Source organism: Perca fluviatilis, chromosome 5 (assembly GCF_010015445.1).
Source record: "Perca fluviatilis chromosome 5, GENO_Pfluv_1.0, whole genome shotgun sequence".
Lineage (NCBI taxonomy): Eukaryota > Metazoa > Chordata > Actinopteri > Perciformes > Percidae > Perca > Perca fluviatilis.
The window spans coordinates 21,737,370-21,762,428 of NC_053116.1; the positions used below are offsets into that span (position 1 = coordinate 21,737,370).

General features: G+C 40.2%; 2 protein-coding genes across 7 annotated transcripts; one reads left to right on the forward strand and one right to left on the reverse strand.

Moving 5' to 3' along the window:
- Positions 1 to 110: 110 nt before the first annotated feature.
- On the forward strand, positions 111 to 9,348 carry zgc:153867 (uncharacterized protein LOC337226 homolog). Of its 5 annotated transcripts, none has more exons than XM_039801682.1 (7): positions 111 to 314; positions 4,001 to 4,028; positions 6,549 to 6,692; positions 6,828 to 7,001; positions 7,367 to 7,444; positions 7,737 to 7,784; positions 8,775 to 9,348. In XM_039801682.1, exons 1-6 carry the CDS (start codon positions 138 to 140, stop codon positions 7,763 to 7,765), a joined length of 630 nt encoding a protein of 209 aa, XP_039657616.1. In that variant the 5' UTR covers positions 111 to 137; the 3' UTR covers positions 7,766 to 7,784; positions 8,775 to 9,348. The 5 variants fall into 5 exon arrangements, with proteins under 5 accessions (XP_039657616.1, XP_039657615.1, XP_039657614.1 ...); XM_039801681.1 differs by having other exon boundaries at positions 113 to 314; positions 7,737 to 7,771; XM_039801684.1 differs by lacking the exons at positions 111 to 314; positions 4,001 to 4,028 and adding exons at positions 3,153 to 3,332; positions 3,761 to 3,788 and having other exon boundaries at positions 7,737 to 7,771.
- Positions 9,349 to 11,715: 2,367 nt separating this feature from the next.
- c1ql4a (complement component 1, q subcomponent-like 4) lies at positions 11,716 to 22,072 on the reverse strand. Of its 2 annotated transcripts, none has more exons than XM_039801678.1 (3): positions 21,701 to 22,072; positions 19,948 to 21,354; positions 11,716 to 13,054 (listed from the first exon to the last, which is right to left on the reverse strand). In XM_039801678.1, exons 2-3 carry the CDS (start codon positions 20,491 to 20,493, stop codon positions 12,875 to 12,877), a joined length of 726 nt encoding a protein of 241 aa, XP_039657612.1. In that variant the 5' UTR covers positions 20,494 to 21,354; positions 21,701 to 22,072; the 3' UTR covers positions 11,716 to 12,874. The 2 variants fall into 2 exon arrangements, with proteins under 2 accessions (XP_039657612.1, XP_039657611.1); XM_039801677.1 differs by having other exon boundaries at positions 19,948 to 21,360.
- Positions 22,073 to 25,059: the final 2,987 nt, after the last annotated feature.

The window sequence follows — 25,059 nt, forward strand, 5'->3', positions numbered from 1 at the left end:
TTCTCCTCCCCTCCCCTCCACAGGATACACACAACTGACACACTTTACTTCATAGCTTGAAATCTCCTCTCAGCAGCCATAGCGGCAGCTGGTGCAGAGACCTGACACTAAGTTTTGGGCTGTACAGGACGTTAGGAATGGCTCCTAAGAGAGAACCCTCCATTAAGAAGTCTCCTTCACCAGTGAACCAACCCAGACTGGGTCCTCCTTACCCCTGCCTCGCTGCGGCACCTGCAGCTCCAAAACCGGCTCCAGAGCAGAAACCTAGGATGCTGCGTCTTTCGGATTCACCATTTGACCCCAGTACTTTGGAGGTGAGTGGAGTAACTACAGTATACTTTTTCATCACAAAGCTAATGTGGGTCATTCATGAATTAGGATTATATTTTGAAATGTCATGTCCTATTAATCTTAGCCAAGATAGTGAATCTCAGATAGAGATACATAATAGTAATTATTTTGTAAATTAAAAATGGCATGACATGCTGATTATTTGCAAAGTAGCTTTCTATGATTTTGACCTTAATAAGCTGTCAGCATCCATCTGAAATGAGACTGAATCTAAGTGAGGCAAAGAAATGGGACACTGTAAGTAATGAGTCAGTGACCTCCTTAGGGAGAAAAAGGCTGTTTCCTACCACAGTATGTGCTATTTATTTCATCAGGAAGGTGATTCCAACAAATGAGTGTAACCTTCACATCTGTGATTACAAGAAGTAAAATAACCTAAATAAATACCTAATTCAAAACTAAAAGTGAGTAAAATGTTCTTTTTCACCAGATTAATAATTTAGAGAGTTTTACTTGACCCATTTTCAAAGCTAAAAAAATGGCTGCAAAGAGAACAGGACCCCCACCCCCCCCCCTACTTCTATCCTGTGACTAAAAGCTTGTGAGATAAGTCACAAATAGAACCTGACCAACCTGAGGCACACACGTTTTATTGACATACTACATATATAGTACAAATGTTGGCTGCTTATGTTAAACAATTTACAACATGTAAGGCAATATGGAATTGAGCAAAGAGAATGAGGTTGTCAGTTAATACATTTAATTCTCTGTAAATATGGAAATATAATCAACAATAAAAACATGTTAACATTACATAAGTCCAAACCATTAGTGTTCTGGTCAAAGGCAGGCATAGGTCAGTCAGATAAAATATGTGTTGAAGAAACTCAAACTATACTGATGCCCACATTAGACTTTGTAGTAATGTGCTTTAGCTTTGCTGCCATCCTCATGTGCTTTAAGTGTTACACTGTGTTTCTGTTACTGCATGATTTTATGGAGTGAGACTGACCCATTTAGCTTGTAAAGGATACGTGGGCCATGTTAAGACACCCGCTTCTTCTCACTGTGGGACCATAGACATGACAGGAAGCTAGAGCTCCTGCTGGGCAAAGACAGTGCTTTATCCAGGCTGTTGAGAGATGTGGCATCAGTCCATGATCACACAGGCCTAAAGTAATCCAACATTCCTGAACAGCCAGACACACTTATCCTTAATGCAAAGCCTAGCAAAGTCACTCACTGCAATCATGCATTCATTTCCCCAAGTGGGGTCAAAATCATCAAAGTCAAACACACACTATAAAGGGACAAATACTATCAACTCTCTGAGTAGGTTGACAGTTGAAGGGTAGGCTGCTCAATGTAATTTATATTAAAGATCCCCTCCAAACATTTTTTAAGACATAAAATACTGTCCTTGGAATAATGATTTGTGTCTATGTTTTTTCAACAAAAAAACGTGCAACTCCCTAGAAGCTCTTAACTCAGAAACCTAAATATGCATTATTGTCATTTAGAAAATGTAACTACTTGAAACAAGATGTCTCCTACTTCAGTGGGTCCATTCTGAATGTGCATTGGAGGCTTCAAATGTCCCATTCACACTAGTTGTGATGTCACAAAATCCTGCTTATAGGTATATGCCTTAGACTCAGTTTTAAGGTGAGCACAAGAAGCAAAGAAAGACAAATTTTTTAGTGGAGAGGACTTAAAGTTATGGTTCGGAGTAATTTACCCTTGGGTCCTTTGCACCATGACCTCGAGCCAAACACCCCCCCAGAAGCTTTTTTCACCTGGGTCTAACATTGGGCGAGTTAGCGTAGAGTAGCGTTAGCCGCTGAGTAGCTTAGCGCGGGGCTAATGGACCCACGTTTGTATCTCTTAAATGACCCCACTAATAATGCCCCGAAGTAATACCAAAGGTCTACACTAGTATATATAGGTTATGCTCTCATAAAACGATGGATTGGAAAGTTTGTAAGTACACCAGAAGTTTATGAACACTTGCCTGCTCTCTTCTGCTCTCTGTTGCTGTTGCTGCTGCTGCTGCTGCTGCTGCTACCTGCAGTTAGACGAGTGCTTAGGGCCGTCTATAAATTACTACACCGAAAAGAGATACAACAAAAATATGTATTAATTTCATGATTAAATAAGGTAATGTCTCCAAACTTACCTCAATTATTACTTGTCTCCTGCTAGTTATATTACAGCACTTACTTTAAAAAATAAGTTAAATAAAAAAAAAAAAATTCACTTTTCGGTGTTGTAATTTGTAGATGTCCCTAAGCACTCGTCTCACAGCAGCAACAACAACAGCAGACAGCAGAAGCCAGCAGGCAAGTGTTATTTACATAAACTTCTGGTGTACTTACAAACTTTCCAATTCATCGTTTTATGAGTGCATAACCTATATATACTAGTGTAGAGCTTTGGTATCATTTCGGGCATTATTAGTGTGGTCATTTAAGAGATACAAACGTGGATCCATTAGCCCCGCGCTCAGCTATTCAGCGGCTAACGCTACTCTACGCTAACTCGCCCAATGTTAGACCCAGGTGAAAAAAGCTTCTGGGGGGGTGTTTGGCTCGAGGTCATGGTGCAAAGGATCCTAGGGTGAATTACTCCGAACCATCACTTTAAGTATATACATACCTTAATTATTTATGTAAATCAGATTGTGGCATTTAGGACTCTTTGGTCTGTTATAGATCAGTATACACTCTTAAATTCAGCGTTTAACCCTAAAGTTACTTATTGCATGATGTATGCCTATCTGCCACCTTTAATCATAAAGTGAGTAGTTCAAGGAGTTTATAATTCATTTAGGCTACTGTACATCACAAAACATACACAGATCTCTATTCCTATATATGGAGTGTTCTCACTCATGCAAGCACGTCGTGCGTGCTGTACGTCATGACGCACTGCTGCTAGGGTTTTCTTCTCGCTACCCTACCCTGCCCTTCTCTGAGAGCCGTCACACATTCTTTGGTTTGCCGACACCTCGGACACACCTCAGCCGACACACAGCCATGGTGGGTTTTTTTTTGTTCCACACGATTTGACTAGCATTACCATCTTTCTTGTGTAATTAGCTTCTTGTTTCAATAAAATGGTTACGGTTTGCAAAGATGTTAAGTTGGGTTTGTATGCCTAAATTGGCTCGCGGGTTGCTAGCGGAAGTGCAACTTTTCAGAAGCTAACATTAGCTTGCACGGTAACGTAGATAAAGTTAACAATCATATAAATAACGTTAGCTAATGATTAATGTCACCAAAGTATCCGTGTGTATATTAGCCATTGCTAAATGTGCTATTATTAGGGAATATCCTATTTGAGTAAATCTAACTATGTATCTATCTAAATACGTTCAAAGCCTTTGAAGTTAACCCAAGCTAGCTTTGCACTACGGAGCAAAAGGAACCTTTTTCATGTAACGTTAGCCTAATTTCTCTTTGAACAGTCTGACTTCTCGGAAGATCAAATCCTTGGTAAGTTTTGATTTTGTTTTGTGACATTTTCCAGATCTCGCTTGTTTTGCATGCTTTCATTCTTGCTTTCAGATGACACTTTGCCCTGTATCTCCACTGTCACCCTGCTCTATGCCCGCCTGTCATGGTAATCGTGGTTTTATGCTAGGTTTTCCTTCTTTATTTCCGTACTGTTTCATCACTTTCCACTTGCAACTGCTTGTCCTTTCCAGATTGAATTTAACCTGGATCAGATTCATGGTAAGTCGGTGAAAGGGGGACCGCCTTAGCACAAAACAGATGGCTGTCTCGGGAGTGTTTAGGGTGTGAGCTGCATGTTGGTTTTGGGTCAACCAAATCTGTTTTAAATTGTGAACGAGAGTCGCTTTGCACTGTTGTTTGGTACGTCAAAATCACATTATAATACTTACCAGCTTTGACCGTGTGTTGCAGTGTTTTTGTATGTGGTCAATCATGCATTAGCAGTAACGTTACTTTTAAAGTCCAACGTAGCCAACGCTCATATCTGTTCTCATTAGTCTTGTTCTGTTAGACTGTAGTCATTCCTGGTTGTGTCAGTTTACCATAAACTTTGCCTGTTATCTTCCAAGCAGCTCATCTCCTAGAGCGTGCCCTTTTTTGGTGCTGGATACAGTGGTGTATGTTTTTTGTCCTAGGGCTGGTTTGTTTAAAAGTTAGTTGACATAATAGGCTATAGCTACTTTCACTCTCCTCCTACTTTCCTCTACTCCTCTTAATACCAAATATGGTGTTGGGAACAGCACTCCCACACCAGAAGGGAAGAGGCACATTCCTCTGAACAGGAAGAACTCCACAACAGTGCCTGAGCTTTTTGGGAAATGGCTTGTCCCATAACATTATGTCCAAACTGCCACCCAGATATTGTGTAATCTGACTCCCTGATGGCTAGATCTTAGCCAAGGTTTTTGTTTGTTTGTTAATTCTAACAAGAATCCTTGATGTTAGATCAAAGCTACATTAATCAACCGCGTGATCAATGACATGATTGAGTCATTGCTGAATGGTGATTAAGCCTAGGTAATTCCACCCAACAAAAACACTCAATACTACAATTTAAATGCTTCACAAGGCTTAGGTATCTCACAGCCTAAATTACTCAACAGCACTGCAAAATATCAATGGCAAAGTGGAGTTGGCAAACAGTAGGGGTATCAGGTAAGGTTGTTTTTTTTCCAGGCCACCTGCAAGACCTTTCTACCTGATAGACTCTTGCTGAATCTGGTAATATTAATAACTAAAACAGTGTAAGCTACTGACACATTAATCTTTTAATGGTTATCATAAATGAGACACTGGACACTGGAACGACATTAACCTTAACTGAAACGGATACTTTGTATAACTTTCACATTGTTTAATCAAATTAGTTTTGTTTTATATTTTTGCAGGTGATTGACTGAATCTCCTAAATTCTGCACATTTTGTGGTATTTCTTGGTTTAAAGCCTCACAACAATTAACATAACTAAAACAATTAGTTGATTCATTCATTATTTTGTGTTTATCAAATGAAATTGACAATCATTTTGTTTACAGCTCTTCACATATGATTTACCTGCTTTTCTACATTTTATATAAATATATTTTGCTGTTTTGACCATTGGTCACACAAACAAGCATTACAATCTAAGGCAATTCTTAAAATACTTTGGTCATGAGCTTACACCACTTATTGTAATCTAAGAATTTAAAATACAAGTTTGAAGCTTGATGTTGATGTTGTGTAGGAAATGTGTTCAGACCTAGATGTACTGTATTTTGCTGAATTGAGGAAGTTAGAGGTGTTTGCAATGTCAACCAGCAGAGTACGGAGGGAAAGCCATTTTTCAGTGCTTGTGTCACACTCTACAATGGAAATAGTGATGACATAGTAAATTAATAAATCAGATTTGTTGAATGTTTGAACAAAGCTTGTCCACAGAACATAAGTTTGAGATTGCCCATAGAGTAGCACAAGAGGTGTATCCTGGATAGAACAGTTAGTTATCTTGCCCAAAATGTGTTAGTTAAACCTACATTGTGTAATTTTAAATATTTTTTTTTTTTTGGATAGAACAATGAAATATTAACCGATCATTAACCATTGACCGACAAGCAGGAAGCGGAGTCTCAGTTCACCTGTCCGGGAGGCTCTGACACATTTTCCGCACTCCGTGTCCGCAGACAGCTGTAGGCTTGTACCGGTTAATGTTCTGTGCGTTGTCGGACACATGCAGCCACTTTCCTGAAACCGCTTGCGAGACTGACAAGTCCACAGCAGCCCGTGGCGTTTTTGTCTGAGCCTATCTGCACCGCCTCCACCTGCTGGTTGTCAACTGTGTGGTTTGGAATTAAAGAGAGAAAACAGGACAGAGTAAAACAGTGGATATCGCTCATATACATTTATTTATTTATTTTTTTGACGACGTAGTTAAGGCGGCAGGCATGTGTTGCTTAGGCGGCTGCCTTAACTGCAGAGTGCTGCGGGAAACCCTGAGTGGTATATGAAACATGCAGGTTCGTCAGTGTGGTGCTGTGTTCCCTGCCTGCTCACTTTAAATTTAGGCCTACCAGCTGAAAACCAGATCATGTCATCGTCTGTTCTTTCTCTTGTCTGCTTGTTCTCATTTTTATTTTTTAATCTATTTTCAGTTCACATTCTATCTCCATATCATTCCTCCATTAATGTGTGATTATCTCTTTATTTCTACAATAATTCGTATCCCTACCCTAATTCATCATGTGTCTGTGTATCCGGCAGAGTTTAAGGAGGCATTCCTGCTGTTCGACAGGACAGGAGATGGCAAGATCAGCTTCAGCCAGTGTGGGGATGTCATGCGGGCCCTGGGACAGAACCCTGTCAATGCGGAGGTGCTCAAGGTCCTGGGCAACCCAAAGGCTGAGGGTGAGAGGGGGGGGAAATAAACTTACTGGGAGTTATACTTCTTTAGTGTACATACATTATTGGAGACTAATTAACTGTATGTGTTGCAGCTGGAGGCTCAAAGACTTGGCTTATTTATTCTGTTTCTTTTTGCAGAGATGAACAGCAAGATGCTAGACTTTGAGCAGTTCCTGCCCATGTTCCAGGCCATCGCTAAGAATAAAGATCAGGGCTCCATGGAGGATTTTGTGGAGGGACTGCGTGTCTTTGACAAGGAGGGCAACGGCACAGTAATGGGAGCAGAGCTTCGTCATGTCCTCACCACGTTAGGCAAGTTACATTTTTAACTCCCATGACTAGTTGGCTGGATGAGAAGACTTGTTTTGAGTTGATTTCCTTATACACACTATTTACATTTTTTCACTTGCCTGAAAATACTGTAATCCCCACAATGCATAGTGTTGGCGCAAAATTAAGTGACTAAGACTGAACTTTGAATTAAATTATTTGCATGTTATTAATTTGGCATCATTGGGTGTGCAAGTGTATTTTTAGTGTTTAGTAATATTATCATTGTTTTTACTTACCCTTTTATTTCCTGTATTGTTCATTTGTGAAATCCCTTGTTATCACATTTTAAAAAACATTGTAATGTTCCTCATGTAATATGAATGAACGTTTTGTTTCTTTATCAGGTGAGAAAATGACAGAGGAGGAAGTTGAGACGCTCTTGGCAGGACATGAAGACGCAAATGGTTGCATCAATTATGAAGGTGAGAGGAAAAGAAATGAACAAGAACAAGATGGTATAGTTAGGCTGATGGTGTGTGACGAAGCTGTTGCCACAAACCTGCAAACCATTCACTGAAACCTCAAACCCAGTCTCGGCAACGTTATAATGAAACCTTAGTCACGCATTATACTGTATGTGTGCTTTGTTGACAATGTAGGTTTTTTTTTTTTTTTTTCAGTAAATCCTAGTTATTGGAAGGTTTTTTTAACTACTAAACTATCTAATGTAAAATGTCAGCTGCTGATAGTGTGTTAACTGTTCTTCCTCCACAGCATTTGTCCGCCACATCATGTCAGGCTGAGGGCCGGTACGGGCATTTGGTATACCATGAGATGCACCGCCAGGCTTTCCTGCACTTTAGTTGTTAAATAATCCATTCCCATTTGTTATCCTAACACTAATCAGCTGTAGTTATGCTCCTTCTATGTGCAGGAACATATAACCGGAATGATGTGCTGTTGCAAAGTAGATTTGACCTGTAGGCTCCTGTGGGGAAGCCTGGTGGTCTCTCTCATTTTAGTCCTGAGGCTTTAAGCCATGTTCTCTCTCTCTCTCTCTCTCTCTCTCTCTCTCTCTCTCTCTCTCTCCTCCTGCAGCCCTCTGTCTTTGCCCCTGGCTGCAGCATGCCCCTCTGCATGTGTTTAGGACTCTCCTCAGTTTATAAGAGGATCTGGTGGACACACACACAGAAGTGACTGGTCTCATTCAGGGAAAGCCTGGTGGCCACTGTTGAGTTATTTGAGCTGATGGGTGTGGAGGTCACAAGGCAGCTCTTCTAATCTCGTTTGCATGTCATTGGTGCTATTAAAATAGGCTTTTCCCTCTGTTTGTGATAGAAGTGCTGCTCTTTTTACAGACGGATAAAATAGACCGTTCATTACATTGTAGGCATTTTCCTTTTCATAATCGAATATAGCCACCAGCTTTGGGAGAGTGGACCAGTCCCTTTTTCTACTAACCAGAGAATTGCAATGAATTGCTCCTGTGCTGATTGTTTTCTCCTCTGTACTGATGGAAGCTGAATTTGTAGCTGGCCGCGCTCTGACTGGACTTTAGCTCCCTTGATCTTCTCCCCTTTTCTCTGCTTCTCAACTAGAGGAAAGCATACAGCGAGGATGGCTTTTCTAACCAGCTCTTCTTGGATCGTAGACATGGCCAAATGCTATGGCTAAATAGGAGATGGAGATGATTACCTCACCTCTTTCTCTCAGTACCCTCTTCAATCCTTCTTTCCTCTCCTCTTGGAGTGGGTCTCTGCCAAGATTTAGACCCCGGGTCTCACATTTGTCTTTCTCTGCTCTGTTTTCCAGAACTGGTCAGGATGGTCATGAACGGGTGAAGACAAAGAGCATCCAACTTTTTTTACCTTGTCACATGTACCCTTTTTTTGCAGTTAGCTTCTTCAGCCCCTCCCAACCTTTTCCATGGATTAGTTTTCCACATTTAATTTAAGAAGTGCCTTTTACATTCCCTAATAAATACCACAAATAGCCCTGGCTATTGTTGCCAGGTCTATTAACATATGTGACCAACTTGTATACATTCAGAAGTCTTACTGCTTGCATTGTTTGCAATAACATTCCTGGTGCAGCACTTAAGATGACATCAATTGATAATGATATACTGTAAATATTCATACTAGTGTTTCAATGTTGGATGGGACATTAACATATATATATATACAGTATACATAATTGTCAGCAACCTACTGTATCATTGGCTAAGACTTGCTTTGACTAAGGAACATGCTCTTGCAGTAAACCGGTATATTCAAAGCCATACTATAATGAGGTAGAAAAGAAACATTTCAAATGGGTTCCCATGTTTTTAATTCACCCCAATTTTGTTGCTGCATTTAAATAAATGTTTTTTCCTGAAAACTCATCTTTGTTGTTTTGATTGGATTTGTTCAATTCCATAGAACAATGTGCAAGATTAGTTACTGCCTTGTGTTATTAGGTTTTGCGCAATGCATTGTTTTCCCTTTAACACAAGAGGGCAGTGTTGCTGCTGTCATCTGCTTTGTTAAAAGCGCCACTTAACTGTCCATATATTCAATAAGAGGCATATTATGATCCTGAGTGTAAGCTTTGGTGCTCAATTCAATCTAAACCTTTATTGGCTGCATGAGACAATTAAGGGGTTCTGCTATTGGTTGCAATTGTTTTGGGACATTGCAAACTCAAATTTCGGTCAAAAAATAGTTAATTGTATATATTGTGTGGCCTTGCTGTAAATTTTCAGAGGAATGATTTGGTGACAAAGGACCAGGATATGAGCAGTAGAAGGCTGTTTAGTGGCTTCCTGACCTTTTCTTCATTTTCTTCACAAGCAGCTACAACTATTTCCCCTCATTAGGCACCACAGCTATTGGAGTGTGCAGCTTATGTGTGTGGGGTAAGGTTCAGGAGGGTGTCATAGTCCACTGCTGAATAGGTTGTCCACTAATTACTCGGTGTGTGTGTGTGTCGGTGTGTGTGTGGTCGATGGAAGTCAAGGCTATTGATTATTTTAATCCTCCTATTTGTGAGTCTGTGATCCTCGTGGCTCTGCATTCGACAGGGGAATCACTAATGGGCCTCAGCGCAGCCTGTGTCAGACCTCTCCCCGTCCAATTAACTTTCAACTGGAATCTGCCAGGAGAGAAAGCCGGGGGCTGGGCCCAGGCATGGTGCGGCTACATCCCTCTTTCTCTGCCTCAGGAGCAACGGATTCACCAAATCCTTTAAGTCTAGAATGCCATCATCTCTTTTCTGTAATTAGACACTCCTTTTTGCCAGTAATATTAGAGGTATTCAAGATTCATTAACTTGAACATAGAGATGACATCCCTCTCTAGTTTAGGAACTGTTAAAGTGGCGATATTGAAAATTATGATCACTTGAATAATAAATGGGTTACATTAGCAAGCAACGACATACATGTAGTGTGGAATGTTCATCAGTTGACTAGTTTTATATCACACGTGTTGGGTAGGATTCTTTTCGCACAATTAGGTATCATGTAAAATGACACCTACAGTTCCCATACATGCAGTATTTATCAGTCCTCTCATGCCATGTGTATCAAAGTACAGTTTATAGATCATTCATAAACCTAAATACAGTAAATGTACCAAAATTTTTCCTTTAAACAAAGCTGTCTATTCAAGGTAATGGTGAGCTAATTAAATAGCAAAAACAGTCGTATTCTAATTACCTTTATTCTTACCTAGAATATTGGATAATAACGATTTTTGCCACATAGGCAAAAACAATAATAGGTTTGGTTTACAGTCAATTAAAGAAACTGAATCCAACTATTTCGATTATTGATTAATCTTTTATTAAAATACTTAATTTTTGTGCAAAAATCCACAGATTCCAGCTTCTCAAATGTGAGCATTTACATAGTTGCTTTGTCTTATATGGTATTAAACTGAATGTCTTTGGATTTTGGGCTGTTGGTCAGACAAAACAAGACATTTGAAGATATCACCTTGCACTTGAAAATGTTACATGTTTTACATTTTATAGACCACACAATCAGTTGATAAATCAAAAGAAAAATTGTTAAATTAATCAATAATGAAAACAGTCATTAATTGCAGTTTCTTGTTAGATCAGTCAAATTTAGGATGTGATTAACTTGGGTATTTTATTTCCCATAGCGCTGTAAATATACTGTATCTAATCAGAAATATAAATTTACTCAAAAAGGCTGGATAAGTGGGTGTGTGTGAAATAGAGAAAGCACAGCATGATTTCTATAAAATCCCTTAAGGATTACCAATAAATTCAGAGAAATGTACCAATATTATTTAAGGAAGATTTCACAAATTCCCTGGATCTATTGCTTGTTATTGGTGAGCTCTCCAACAAATGATCTTGGTTCAAAATTCTGATTAACAATGTTAAGCCTCATCAAACAATGAACCAATTTGGTTTGTTTGTACAATTGATCACTATAATGTAAGATTTAAAATGTATACATCGGCTGGATTTTGTAGATCCTGGGTGTATTATAAGCAGAGCTCAATATAGCGATATTAATGTTTGTTTTTTAGACAGTGTCTTAAGACATATTGGAAATCCATGATGTAGCAGACACTGGCTGTGGTCAGCTTCGATCTCAGCTGTAAGTCTACGCAATTCTCCACAGTCAGTCCAAATAAAACTGAACAAGGGTCTGCGTCTGTTTATGACTGTTGAACATACATGCCTTTATTCTGATCTTTACCACGCCAAAACAAAATGCAAGAACACAGACAAGATAGGTATAGATATTTTAATAGCAATTGTCTATTCAGCCTATTCAACATACCAGACAGCCCATCCCAGGATTACTGTTTATACATATGATGATACTTTGACAAGGTCTCTCAAAAATAAAATACTAAGTAGGTATGGCAGTGTAATTACAGTAACGTGCCTGTAATGTATTGTACAACATTTAATGTAATTAAAACACTGCAGCTCTTACTTTTCAGTGCCTCATTATATTACAGTATCTATAGATCCACTCATACATACTGACCCACCCACACACAGACACACAATATTGTCAATAATGCACTTGGCAATTAAAACTCCATCACACACATGTGCCATCCATGAAATGTGTTATAGTATGTTTCATGTCACCTGCGTCATAGTGGAAACAGGAAAGCAAGGTTATCTGTGTTTATTCAGATGGCCTTTTGATCAGTAAGGCCCCAATGCAGGGTGAATCACAACAGGAATTTATTTTCAACTGGTGTAATTCACTTTAGGGGGAATATTTGACAATGATGAGTTGCAAAATATAGGCAGGCCATTTGATCAAAAGTCACTGGAATGGAGGGCAGAAATGTATTAGGTAAAGACTGGAATACAGTAGGTATGTGTTTGCCTCAGCGTAGTCATCTTGATTAATGGCACCCTCAACGCCATTATTGCATTAAAATACAATTAGATTGATGGTATTTGTTATATTCAAGTTCTCACAATGTCAGTTAATATGCAACACATTAAAGTAGCCTATTTTAGATATTTTAGAGCCACAACGTGCAATTGTTAAATGCACCTATACTGTAAATCTTCTGATATTATTATTTGCACAAAGGGCACCAATAATTGCAGTTGCTCATGATGATTGGCTCAAAATCAGACGACTCCACTTAATTTCCCTTATATCGGATTTTCACTCGATCCACGCTTCTGTAGTCTGTTGTAATCTCAGGATGTCTGCGCGTGTGTGTGTGTGTGTGTGTGTGTGTGTGTGTGTGTGTGTGTGTGTGTGTGCGCGTGCGCGCACGTGCGTGTGTGTGTGTGTATCGTTGTGTATGTACATGCAGGCATTGTGCATGTGCATATCTGTGTATGTGCTATATGTCTATGTAAGTGTGAATATGTCTATGCGTGTGTCCTTTCTCCGTGAGTAAGGATTAGATTCAGTCTGGGTAGATGAGGAAGCCGGAGAAGGTGCTGTACTTGTTTGTGTTCCCTCCGTGGACCTTCCCTCCATCCAGCTGCACACACACCTCATCACCCACGTCCAAATGCAGGATCACACTGTTGGAGGCATAGTCGTAATTCTGATCAGCGTCCTGAGCGATGGCGCTGGCTCTTACCTGTCACCCACAGAGGATATACGCATTGACAATTAGAACATGGACGAAACTGAACAAACACTTGCAAATGTCACTTACTTAACAGCTCCAGCAACTCAGCAGCTCATTTAAACTGCCATATCTCATTCCTTTATCACCTTTTCTTTTAGGGTGGGTGATGATCAATTATTAACAGCCTTTAAATGAGACACTCGTGAGTATGACATCACCTCCGCATTCATGCTGGATAAACAGATGGATGGGGCTGTGACCTATGACCCTAAAGGTGGACTGAAAACACAGCTACTCTGCCTGTTATTGATCAGCTGGAGCTGGGGCTCAGGGCAAAGGACCAAGGAAGAGATTGGGTTGTGGAGATAAGCGGACTCGCTGGGGACAACAGGTTGTCTTTGGGGAAACTAGCTCAGGCGAGAAACAGCATCACTATCCGTACCAGCTATTGACCTGTTGCTTATGATCCTGGGCCAGCTCAATGTGGATGATATTGAGTGGCTGGCCGAAGTCAGACAGTTTCACATTTGCATGCTGTGTGTGAGTTTGGTCTTATTGACCCTGCAGCAGTAGATCTTAACTTGTTTGTTAACACATTTTATTGGGTTTATTCATTGTAGATATTTAAATATACATGTCTAGATTGAGTTACAGATGTAGCGGAACCAGTATTTGTCTTATTTATTATTGTACTTTTAATCTTATAAGCAACATGCTAAGCATATATCATTGCATTATTTTTGAGGTGCAATGTTACATGTCAGGGTATATTATATATATATATACCGTATATATATTCTCGAAGCCCTTCATGTATAGTATGAGTGAACAACAATTTTTATAGATAGATAGATAGATAGATAGATAGATAGATAGATAGATAGATAGATAGATAGATAGATAGATAGATAGATAGATAGATAGATAGATAGATAGATAGATAGATAGATAGATAGATAGATAATCATACACTAGGTTGCATTCCTAAAAACCTCCTAAGTAGGATGTATCAATAATTCTGGTGCAGCAGCTCCAATCATCAGACATATGTCAGCCATCAGTGGCCTTGTGTCTGGCTCAGTGTCCATCTACAGTGGGAGCACTCAATCTGTGTCAGGAGCCAGACAAGCCACGCACATCTCGATGACAGCCCCAGAATATGATCTGCAACTCAACTACCATCATGTCATTCCCATCACTGGGGCATCTTTTCCCCCAACGAGCATGCATCAATTTGAAAACAGTCAATCACTAAGTAACAGAGGTTGAATTACTGTAACTAAAAAAAAAAAGATCTTTTCCCTGAGCTACCTATGCATTTTGCACTCATCTGAGCCACAGTGTTCACCATCTATCAACACTGGAGTTCAATTTCCTGGATGCTATCTGTAGGTTTCTTTAAATTAAATGCAGGTCGTGGATGTCGCATCCAACATACAGCATGTTGGTGTCCGGTGGTTGAACATGTCCCTGTTCAGTCTTAACCAGATTGATTAAGGAAGCAGAGAAGTCAATCTCCTGAGGCATTACAGCTGTTACACTACTACAACAGTCTTTTTTACTCTCTGCAGAGCTATTCAGCTTTTCTTGTTTTACATGTAGGATAACTTTGCACACATAAGACACAGTAGCCACATTATGTAGGAAAGGTTAAAAAACAATAGAGAGAGAAACATTGCCTCAGTGGGAAAAACAATGAGGAAATAAAAATCAGATACAGTAACACCCGTTTCTCAATCTTTCTAGATAAACTGTCTGGGATGTGGAGAAGTAAAAGACATGCATGTTCAGACAACCACAAACCTGTATGTTATTAAAATCATGTACATAATTCACTTATATACTGTAGTCTAAGGTATGGTAATGTAGGCTTAATATTGAGAAAAAAACAGCATAGGAGAGATATGGCATGTATCATTGCATCCCTGTATCCTAAAAAATTTATTTATGTGCGATTAAATTGCTGCATAAAATGAGTTTTGAAAACAGTGAAGTGAAATAAAGTTGATTGAAACTACAAAATCATTAAGTTCAGGGTGCCAGTGATAATGTGACTGAAAGCCACAAAATGGTTAGAAACGACAAATAAATCCGGTAACTGAATTATTTTATCCCTTCATGAAAATACGGTTATGTAATCTGACATCCTTTATATTTGTATATGTTTATGCCATTCTTGCTCCATCCATGTTCTTCAAAGGAAAATCAAAATGCATAAGAGAAACAAATATGTTCTCTTACAGCAGGCAACATTGAGCATTTAGAAAAATCTAATTCATTTGTTATATAATCAGAGCCATACATTTTTTATTACTATTTTTTTGTCACCCAGACTGCCCAATTAGTATAATTAAACACTGAACATAATCTACTCTTTATTAGGCCCCCATCAGACCATCTCTCAAATAACGACACATATCCCTTATCATCTATAAAGGTTATATTGTTGTTTTGCTTGACATGTGTAGTGACAGCCAATATCACATTTGCATCTTCGGCTGCAGCTGACAGCGGCACTGTTGTTGTGACATCCTATCGACGCAAGGCATATGTCATCCTGCTCATTATTTTGGCCAAACAGTATAACGGAGGGAGATGTAGGGAGATCTTTCCCCCCTCAGGCCTTCTCAGATTCTCATGACTTAATGCATGAAAGTGCGGTTGAATACTTTACAACAGAATAATATTAATCACTCAGTGTCGAGATCATTTTGCCAATATATGATATATGAATTGGTGCTTCAGCTGATGTTCCTGTTTGCAAAGGTATAATGCAAGCCATCCGTTAATGCCGATACCAGACAGAGAGGTATGAGGGAGCTGTGGCGGGATTAGGACAGGAAGCCGACGGAGGAGATGGATACGGCTGGAGGACACAGGCTGATCCGTGTGAACCAGGCAGCACACTGTGCTGATCCTGGAGCTGGAAGGGTTGTGAGCAGTGAGGCAGGGGCCCCCAGGGTTTGCCCGTGGCGGACTCTGTCTCCGCCTAGCCCTTTCATTATAGGGCCTCCAGTAAACATGCCTGGGAACAGAGGGGCCCACAGGCGTGGAGGAAGGAGTAAGGATCGGTGGTGACGGTGTGGGGAGCAGCTGCAGTGTCATTTACAAGTAGTGCTGCAGCGCTGAAGCCAGACAAGGATAGACAAAAACAAGAAAGAGAGAGAAAAAAACAAGGGCCAGGGGGTTGAGGAAAGGAGAGGGAGGGGACCTGATCAAGCGAGGCTATTTTGTTAGACCGGTGAGATGTGGGGGTATATGAAGTCTTGTTTTTATCTGTGGGTCTGTGCTCCACTGGTAATAAAACTGACAGGATTCATTCACTGTGATATACTGACCTCTTAGAGCAGAGACAATAGAAAAGTAGCTGTTAAACTTACCTAAGGGACTCCACGGTTGGGGGTGGGTGGGGGGTTGTTGTGGAAATAGAATATTTATTAAATAGGTTTTCCCTCTCCTTTGGGAGCCTGGGGATTACATGGCGACAAGCAACAGCAGCACTGAACCGTGCCTTAGATTGCTATTACCTGCCATTCAGTATTACAGTCTGTGGTCTGCTGCACTATAATGGTCAAACCTGTGCACAGTATGAAAGGGATTTACTTATTTCAATTATGTGTTTCATCAGAGGCACATTTTGAGATTTTATTTAGATCTCTTTCAGACTGAAGAGACATATGACTTGTCTTCATATAACTAATTCTGCTATGTATCTAACACTTTCTGGCCCCTCGCTCCGAGGCTAATTATATTTCACCTGTAGCATAGCTATGTCTCTGCACTGGGGAAGTTAATACAGGTACCGGTCATTACAGCAAGTGATGACATTTTAACACTACCGTGTGAAATTACTTGACCTTTAACTGAGCTATGAAAAGGGTCTATATGACAGGTGAAAAAACAAGAGAGAGATTAAATGGGAGCCACAGCAGTATCTATTTGTCGACATTGTATTAAGAATATTTAATATAGATATACAGTGGTGAACTATGGGAATATATATGAGTATAGGTGAACAGCTCGCATACTAGTTAATGAGGGGGAAGGGAGAAGGCCTTTACAGCATAAAGCATGCCAACATTAGCATAGACTGTCTAAATAACATTTTGGTATCAAGCTGGAATATTAAGTATCAGACAACTCATGTATCCTTGACAGTGATTTAGAAATAGAGTGATTAAGCACATTTATAATAGCAATGGCAAAAGTGCATTCATAACTATTTATTTTGAGCAAGGCTAAATCAATGTTCAATCATTAAGTATCATTAAGGATATTATATGGATATATCATCTTCCCAAACTGCATTATCAAATTTGGCAATGTGTGGCTTCTGGTTCCTAACTGTGCATTTAACATTTAATTGGGCGAATGGGGTGTAACAGTGTTGAGCAAACAATCCATATCATACGTTGGAATTGTAGTCAATTACCGTTGCATTACAAACATGGAAGCAACTGAAGTGTGACCCCCATCAGTCACAAATCCCCTGGCCATGAAACCATGTCATGCTGCAATGATTTGTGAAAGTTAGATTGAGGTGTGAGCAAGTAGGCTTTACAGAGTGGGGATTTAGTGAATGTAATAGGTATCGGATCTATAGGAATCATGAAAGCCCCTGCCACACAGTCAGCACACCTTTCTCAGACCACACTCATGTAACACGACACAAGTCCAGCAGCCAATGCAGTGTGCCTATTTTAACCTCATTAGCAAAGATTAAGGAGTCATCAACAGTTCCCAGAGGAAATCTATTGGTATCTAGAATTAATTAATTGACTCCCTATCTGCAATTGGTGTATAAACACAGTTTGTAAACCAATTTTCTCTCTTTCTCTGGCCGACCTTGATCACTTGTCATGTCGAGACGTGTTGAGTGGGTGTCCATTGGTCATCGTGCCTGATCTCATCCTGGCCTTCACCACCCACTCATCAGGGAGGCTCCCTGATGCCTCGTCTACCAGCCCACCGTCTCCACACCTCTATTAAGTCATCTATCTTCTTCTGCTCCACCCCTGATCTTCCCATCAACTCACTTGTCTTGTTTTGCTTCCCCTTTCACGTCTCAAAATGGACGTCTCGGCATGTCATGTCGAGTCTCTTGTGTTTCATTAATTCTTGCTGAATCTGTCCGAGTCGTGAATATGTTGGACTGGCTGCCTAACAAATTCAAAGTTACAAATGACCTTATCTGTCTGTTAAGGTGTAAAACTTACAGCACAAGTGGGAAAGGAAGGTAGCAAATTTGTGGCTTTGGCAATCCTTTTTTTTTGTTGGGGGATTAAAACAAACCCAGTGGGCAGATAAAATATCCAATAAAGCCTCAGCACCTACGGCGATGGTAAAACAGGCCGTTTGATTCAACAGTCAGGAATGCAACCTGTCAGACATAGTGCCCATTTAGTAAACCCGAGGCACTGACTGACAGGCAGAGTATACTTTTGCCTAAGGGCTTCAAAAACCCATGATCAGGCATTCTGCAGCACTTCATATACACTCCATTTCCATCTACCAGCTGCTCTGTTATCCTTGTTAGGTGAGTGCTCTATTTAACAGAACTGTTTAAGGAGGCCACTTGACAGGTGTCAGATGGACCTGGGTGAGGTTAAATGATTGAATTGAGTGAAAAGATAATTGATGGAGAATCAATGTTGGAGAGGGGATCGGAGAGGAAAATATAGAAGGTGTTCAGGGGATCTAATCTAAGATGTATAAATTATTTAGCAGGCTAAGATGACTTGAATGACAATATAGGACATAGGCGGCCTTAAACACATATTCACCTTTGTGGCAAATACACAATCTATCAATAATTAACAAGGAATGAGTTTAAACATTTAGTTTTACATCTCAACAAATCAACAAATCTCTATCATAGTCCAAATGAACTATAAATCAATCTTATTTACAACTGTGGATTTAAACCACACAGTGTGTATAAGCCTACATTGCCTGTGTGTACTTGTTTAAACAGTCCTTGGTGCACTACATGTCCAGAGTGTGAGGTCTGAGCAGTGAGTTTACATTTCAAGTCCTTGATGAATGAATGAATGTAAAAAGCAACTTGAAGAATGTTTCCTGAATTTAGAGTCCTCTGATGAAATCCCTGTGATTTATTCCCACCTCTCCTCTCCTCTTCCCCCCATCAGCCCCTCTGTCTTTAATTAGTGTCTGGGGAATGAGGGAGGGGATGAGTGGACTGTCAATTTTACATTCATTATTTATTTAGCTGTGTGTAAACTGACTGGTCCACGTACTGACAGGCATTTCTCCTGTGCTCTTTTGCACTTCTGTTTAGGAGATAATCAAGCTCTGTGTATGATACTTACTAATTAGACTGTTCCTTTTGGCGGCAGCTGCATTCTGCCACTTGTCATTTAGCCACAGTACATGTGAGAATGCAAATATCCGTAACTGTGAATTCAGACTGTATAGCATGAATTCCCCTTAATGAGGAGAACATTTGCTATTTCATTCTTTGGCTGTCATGTTGCCACCTGATAAGTGGAATGTGCTCTGAATCTGAAGAGCTCAATATTACTGAGGTAAATACAAGTCAATGGTAACACAGGATGGTCAACAGTGAAAAGAAAATCAGTTGGTCGTGTGTGTGCATACATACAAACACATACGTGCAGACCCTCTATTTTACCTTCATGCATGCACATACTCACACACAACACACACACACACACACACACACACACTCACACACACACACTCACTCACTTGCTAGGTAACTAGGACTACAGTTGAAAACTAGCCGACTGGCTAACACTGGCACATTTACAGAAATGTTGATTAATGTGCATTGTCATAATCAAAATAAATCTTAAAAACACACACACACATACACACACACACACACACACGCACACACGCACACACACATATTTACTAACCAGTCCGTTCTTTTTCAGGTCTGCCCACATGCTGGTCCCATCACCACCTCTCATTAGAACATGGTAGGTGAAGAAGTAGATGCCAGGCAGAGGACAGGTGAACTTGCCGGTGCTGGGCTCATAGTAGTTACCTACATTGGTCACCACATCATCAAACTTTAGTATTTCACTCCCCTCATGCTGCTTGCGTAGCCCTGCGTAAAAGGCAATTTTGGGAGTGTAGAGTGAGGGAGAATAGCCACCCGGACCTGGACCTGGGGGTCCCTGTGGCCCTGGTTTGCCTGGCTCTCCAGGGGGTCCACGTGCTCCTTGAGGGCCAGGGATCCCTGGAGGCCCACGCAGCCCAGACTTTAGCTTCTTCCCAGAGTAATCCTGGGGCGGTGGGGACACATCTGTCAGCTCCTGGCCAGGCTGAGACGTAGCGTAAGGGTCGCATACCATCCTGCAGCTTCCAAGCATTTCATAATGGCTCCCTGCATTTCCAGTGTTCCCCCCCTTGGTTGTGTGGACCAGCAGGGGAATGGCCACCAACAGTATTAGAACCATGGCCACACCTACAGCAGCTCCAATGACGCGTTTCCTGCGGCTTAGCCGTGAAGCGGCCAGCGTCAGGAAGTCCTCTTCCCCCTTGGCTGGAATAGTGCCGGCCAGGATTAAGCCTCTCAGAGAACCAGTATAAAAATGTGAAGAAGGATGTGGAGAGGAGTGGGGGGGAACAGTGTATCACTGGGCGAAGTATGAGAGAGAGAACGCAAAATGGAAGACAGCCAGGAGGGAAACAAGCGGATGAGAGGATCCTTGAGAAATGATAAAGCGACCAGAAGGACGATATTTAAAAGCCTGTCGGTATGGTAAAAAAAACGAAAACTTTACACACCACAGTGTTTAAGGAAATAAACACAACAATCTAGATGGCTCAGATTTGTGGTGACACACTACAAAAAAAACACAATTTATCTGATGAAGTCTGGTTCACCTTTATTTGACTTCACCTGTTGTCCTCTTCAGTTTATTTTTCAGCTTCAGACAGACACCATGACTGGCACTGAGAGGGTTGTTGTGGAAGTGGAGCTTATTAAAAGTATGCTGAAACCAGGGCTGGTGCCAAATTTAGCTCATTGAGGAGGGAGTGGAGGTATTGTTTGTTTTGCTGGATGAAGTATGATTTACAGTTTTTTCAGAAAAATCTTCTTTCAATCCCCCCCCTTCCAAAGCACAGGATTTCACTTCATATGGATGTCTCACTTAATGCCATGACTGTAAGTGACAAAAGTTCATCACAGATCTTTTCCTGACACAATCATTGTATGGCCCTGCACTTATATCTTGTTTCCACTGTCCAAGTTAAAAAGGTGACGTTTTCAGGAAAGCAATAACACTTTTGATAGATTCCTCCTCTGACTATATCTGCATCTGAAAAGAATAGCAAAAAGAGCAAAGACACTCAATAAATGATTTGTCCTTATTTACCACTGTTATGTCATGTAACTGTAACATGATTGCATTAATTATAAGAATGTAAATTATATATAAAGATACATATAAATATCAAAACTACATGTTTTAAATAAAATATGGTACAATGTTTTCTAGAAATAAACAAAATAATCATTTTTATTTTGTTTTATTGTATTTGTTTTTATACATGTAAATTACATAAAATGTCTGATTTTATCTACAATGCGCCATGAACATGTGCTGAGTGAATTTGAAATAGTTAAAAGAAACCGAAAAAAGACCAAGAAAAACTCACCATCTGCCCTTTATGATCCAAAAAATATTTTTGGTGGGTAAAATTCTCTGTGCATCTGTGCAGTCCTCGTCCCACCAAAATGACTAAAGGACTTTGGACCGCTGGAGTGTCGGATGAAGAGCCGGAGAGCCGAGGGGTGCGCAGGAGATGCCAGGAAAGTGATGAGAGTTTCTTAATCAGCGCTTAATCCCCTCTTTTCTTTCCAGGTAAAAATGGAGTTTAAATGCCGCTAACTTGGGAGAAAATGAAGCTCAGAAAATGCCTGTTAGAACACTTTTTGATGCAATTCCAAATGATGGACGCACGGCAACCTGACGCTCCTATCCAGAGTGGTTGTGACTGTACCGCTTATCGCAGTGTTTGGTCCATGGGCAGTCCTCGTCGACACCTGTTAGATCGCTCTCTCTCTCTCTCTCTCTCTCTCTCTCTCTCTCTCTCTCCCATTACATGATACCAGCATTTTGTTTTTGCTTTTCTGTGTCTAACAAAAAACTGTATGTATGGCTATTGATTTATTGGCAACCTATAGTAAGGGCTAACATACACTCCTTATTTTTTAGTTTTTTATTATCATTATTTGTGTCTAAATCAAATATGTATTTCAATGTAAAGTGATAGAAATGCAGACTAGACTCACACCTGTGTCTTGTTAGCCTGACATTCACCTGTTGTTAGAGGCAAACTCTTGGCAGACAAAATGTCTGATAAAGTGTTGCAAAACGAAGGCAGATGTTTTCATCTTCTGTGTGCTGGGGAAGGGAGGACAGAGAACAGTGACTAAGTAAAAGATACCTCAGCATGATGTGTGAGGAATGGAGAGGAGACACTAAATGTTCCCCAGACCATTTTGTGTGTGACTCGCATCCCACAGCTATAAAGCCTCATTAGTGAGACACCCTGCCCCACACATTGTGCTGCTCTTTTTCCTTTACCTAAAACCTTACACACACATGCAATGCCTGCACTCACACACACACACACACACACACACACACACACACACACACACACACACACACACACACACACACACACACACACACACACACACACACACACACACACAGACATATGCAGGAATACATAGACAAAGAGTTTTTGCACCATTAGTTATAGAAGGACATGTTTTGTATTCTTGTATCAATTTGCAATGGAATATAATGTGATTTTTTTTTTGCAGATTTTTATCTCACATTCCTTGGAGTCTTGTGTCACCTGTCTGACGAGCAAATCTGCGAGTTTAAAGTTTAATGACCGGAGCATTGGGAGCAAGGGGAATAGATCTACATACAGTATTGATGGCACTCTTTTTTATCAACCACCACCTCCTCGACCTCACTCTCCTCAGATATGATGACCAATGTCTGGCCATGTTGGAATCAACTAACCTGATCCCAGCGGACATGGTGAAGCGGATATTCACAGAGTTTTAAGGTGTTTTTTCAAGGATGGGTTAGATTGAGGTGGAGGGCGTAGAAAGTTTGGGGAGCGATGGCTTGTGATATTTCCATTGGGAAATGTTGGTATAGCTGAGCAGCACAGGGGGGAGTTATGCTGTGTAAGTCCCAGTTTGCAGGGTCAGTCAGTCTGGCCCGCTAGAACAGTGCTCAGAGGTCCTAAGCAGCATGAGGCAGATAATCATCGCCAACAGTCAGAGGCAATATGCTCAGGATTGGATTTTTAAAGCCTGTTAAAATATTACTGAGGTGATTAATATTGAATTATGTGCATGTCTTTCAGCTGTCTGTCTCCCTCTCTCCATATTCTCTTCTTGATTTGTTCCCCTTAGTATTCACACTCACCTAAAATTCAACATTATGCATTATGTTGATGAAATGTGTCTTTTTTTATTCAGTGCAATATTTCTTTATCGTGTCACTTGCTCTGACTTCACTCAGACTCACGCGGTCTCCACTGTCACCAATAGAAAAAAGGCCATAGGAGAATCATTACTGGGCTGTTTGAATAATTAGTTTGTTTAATAATTAATTTCATATATTATGATACACCAAGAATAAATCTCTGTCTTTTGTGCACACGGCTGCATAATTCGAGCTCTAGCTTTTCTCTCTCCTGTGTAAACAAGTAATAGAGGAGCAGGAACTTATTTATGGCCACATTGCTCATGTTGTATTTCTCTTCTGCTATGCCTGGTTTTTCTAGTGTCTTACATAGTTTCTTAAAGAGTGTAATGGAATAAAATAAATGTAGTATTATTATTATTGTGTTAATAATTATGCTGTATTACACCTTAAACTCACTTAGACTGTTTCATGTGTATCTCTACGAGTAGAAAAATATAAGAGTGCCAGCATATGGGCAGATGAAAACAGCTGACACAAGTATCCAGCGAGACGTAGACAGTTAAGGAGATGATATTGTAGGTGTTTTTCCAAAATGAGATGTCATGACTGTTTGTTGAAATAACTTGTTACCTGATTGTAACCAATAAGAAAGTTCCAATGTTGCACTTCTGACCACGTCGCTATCTGTTTGAAATGACTGATAGTGAGACAGCGGACTGAGTTCCACCACAAAGATAAATTCTTCAATTCAGCCATTCTCAGAAACTTTTATATTTAATTTATAAAATGCATGGCACAAAACAAATGTTTCTTGCAAGCAGAGTAGTAATGGGTGGAACAATCTCAGCTATCGCAGTCAGTGATATACTATAAGTCACATATAATATATAGGTATTTGTGACATATTGTGTTTTGTTTTGAGATAGTGGCACTGTCACACAATCCACACCAGTGCAGGGAGTGTGACCAACACATACTGAGCATTAGCTCTGAGGGATGATGACATATCGGCACGTAGCTGCCGGAGGGCCATAACTCCCAGGGGACCACTGCTTACGTCTTCCACAGTTAACACTGACAGGAATCCAGCTATCAAGCTCCCATTCTTTGCTGTGGGAGAGATTACTCTCTTGTAAATCAATTTAGAGGTCATTAGGGATATAAAGAGGTGATTTGGGGCAAATCTAAAACCAGGGAATCTATGAGAACTGTACAGTTGAGCAAAAAGACATTGCTGCATTTACAGCCATGTCTGTAGGGTAACGTGTATAGGTAGATCACTGATACAGCTGATGTGTGTATTTGGTTTGACCCTTGAAAATATGGCTGCTGTAGAATATATCATGGAGTAAAAAGAAAAGAAATAGAAATCTTGCATCACAGAAAATATGTCACATTTCTAGCAAAATATTTCAAAGATGAATATGAAGTATGTTTATTCAGGCCCACTAGTCCATGCATTACATTGTTCTCGCACCCTGACATAAAATGTATTATGTTCTCCCTACCTTACCTGAGCATGTGTGTTTACTGTACAGTAGTTTTTTAAGCAGA